Below are 2334 nucleotides of genomic sequence, written 5' to 3' on the forward strand. Positions count from 1 at the left end.
TCTTCCCATGTGGCCTTTAGTCCTGTTGGAGTTGGCATTCTTTCTTTCATCACCTAGTCCCAGACAGAGAGAGAGCGAGGCTTGACCCTTGCATTGTAGTACCTGGCGATACGTTGCTTGTTGTTGATATTGCGAATATGGGCTTGCTCTCGGCGCTCTTCCAGGAGCTCAGAGTTGAGGTTCAATCTTTCCGAGTTGGTGAGGGCATCGAAGCATGCAACTCTATCGCTCTGGACCTCTTGCTCGACTAGGATCACTGCCTCGGTGCCAAAGGACATGCAGAAAGGGGACTCGCCATTGGCTTCTGTGGGGGTCGTCCACTCGTCCTTATCGCCCACAGTACCTCGGGTAGTTTCTCTACCCAGAGACTCTTGGCGTCATCCAGCCTCTTCTTCAAGTTCTGCTTGATGATCTTGTTGACTGCCTCAACCTGGCCATTTGTTTGTGGGTGCGCGGGGGAGGCATATCGGATCGTGGTGCCATATTGGCCAACGAAGTCCCTGAGTGTATTGTTGTTGAACTGGGCACCGTTATCTGTTATGATTATTTCATGATTCCGAATTGGCAATAAATGTTCTTCCAGAGGAAATTGATGACCTTGGCGACTATGATAGTGACTAGGGTCTCGGCTTCGACCCATTTAGTGTTGTAATCCATAGTGACAATGGCAAATTTTAGTTGTCCTGGTGCTGTTGGGAATTTTCCAATGAAGTCCAGCCCCCACTGGCAGTATGCCTAAGGGGCTATAATGATCGAGAGCGGTACCAATGGTGCAAGGGAGGAGTAAACCTATAAATGGACCGGATTTGGATCGGATTGACCTAAATCCAAATCCGTTTACTTCAAAAAAAATTCGATCCAAACCTGCTCCGTTAACCCGGCGGATCATTGATAGTTCGATCCAAATCCATATCCTCTGGATTAACGGATACCCGATCCGCTAATCCGACCCGTTTATAATTTCAAATATTTTAAAATTTTAAATAGTAATATTAAATTTATATCATTATACCTCATAGATATTAATAAAATATTAAAACAATATGAAAAGTATCACCAAAAGTAGAATTATGTTATCAAAATTCTTAATGCTTCTTTGAATCTTGGGTGATGAACTGTCCCTTAGATTTCTGCAAAAAATTTGTATTACAAATTCTTCATATTTTATATTTTATATTATATATATATATATTAAAAATAATAATATATTAATAAAAAATAATATTTTATTATTATAAAAACTGGCCGGATCATTAATAGATCGGATCGACCTAAATCCGTATTTGATTCGTTAAATAAACGGGTTAACGGATTCAGATCATTAACGGATCAACGTATCAAAATTTTCGATCCAAATCCGGTCCATTTACAGGTCTAGTGGGGAGTTGGCGAATTGATGGCACTTAAGGCATGCGCTAGCGATACGCTTTGCGTCTTGCTCAATCGTGGGCCAATATTACCCTATACCAAATGCCTTGAATGCCAGGTTTCTCGTGCCCGTGTGATTGCCACAAACTCCACTGTGCAGCGATAGCGGGACTCGCTGCCCCTCCTCGAGGGAGATGCACTTCAATAGTGGGAAGGACCTTGTATACTGTTGCCCTCCTGCGGAGCCTAGTGGCGATGGTCCAGTTCAGTGGCTCGATATGCTTAGTTAGATAATCAATGAATGGGTCCATCCATGAGGGTGGGCGCTGGCTCTCCGTAAGGAATATTTCTGAGAATGGCTTGTCTATACTCGGTTTATCCAGGACCTCCAGCTTGAGGCTTCCCATATCGATGTTTGGTGGCGATGTTGCCAGCCTGGCGATAGCGTCCGCCTTGCTGTTCTGTGCTCGGGGGATCAGAGTGATTGTATGGCTGGTGAGGCATCGCTAGATTAGAGCCTTGGCGAGTGATTGGTAGTGAGATAAATGTGGTTCTTTAGCTTGGTAATCGTCGCCGATTTGGTTTACCACAAGTTGGGAATCGCTGAACATTTCCAGTCTCGTGACTCCCAATTCCTTTGCTAGCTGTATGCCAGCGATCAGCGCTTCATACTTGGCTGCGTTGTTTGAGGCCTTGAACTTGAATTGCAGCGCATACTCATATGTGTGTCCCTTTGGGTCTGTCAAGACTACCTCGACCCCACTGAGCTTACTGTTAGAGGATCCGTCGATGTGGAGAGTCCATTGTGGAGTGGGGTTGGATTCCAATGCGATCTCATCCGAGGGTTCGTTGTCCTTGCGAGGTATGAATTCAGCAATGAAGTTCGCAGCAGCCTGCCCCTTAATAGTTGTGCAAGGTGTGTAATGAATGTCGAACTCGCTGAGTTCGATGGACCATTTAACTTAC

The 2334-nt window shown here is 44.8% G+C and overlaps 1 protein-coding gene across 1 annotated transcript; it reads right to left on the reverse strand.

The window, feature by feature from the left end:
* Positions 1-253: 253 nt before the first annotated feature.
* LOC112171360 lies at positions 254-1775 on the reverse strand. Its single transcript, XM_024308557.1, has 2 exons — positions 1475-1775; positions 254-534 (listed from the first exon to the last, which is right to left on the reverse strand). Exons 1-2 carry the CDS (start codon positions 1773-1775, stop codon positions 254-256), a joined length of 582 nt encoding a protein of 193 aa, XP_024164325.1.
* Between the last annotated feature and the right edge of the window lie 559 nt (positions 1776-2334).

The sequence above is a fragment of the Rosa chinensis genome, chromosome 6, assembly GCF_002994745.2.
Source record: "Rosa chinensis cultivar Old Blush chromosome 6, RchiOBHm-V2, whole genome shotgun sequence".
Classification (NCBI taxonomy): domain Eukaryota; kingdom Viridiplantae; phylum Streptophyta; class Magnoliopsida; order Rosales; family Rosaceae; genus Rosa; species Rosa chinensis.

What these genes read in the sequence shown, in the direction of transcription:
- LOC112171360 (XM_024308557.1), bottom strand. Translation starts at nt 1,775, where the DNA reads ATGGGAAGCCTCAAGCTGGAGGTCCTGGATAAACCGAGTATAGACAAG. An exon ending in CGAGAAACCTGGCATTCAAG is followed by an intron (nt 535 to 1,474) that starts GCATTTGGTATA and finishes TAATCATAACAG; the next exon opens with ATAACGGTGCCCAGTTCAAC.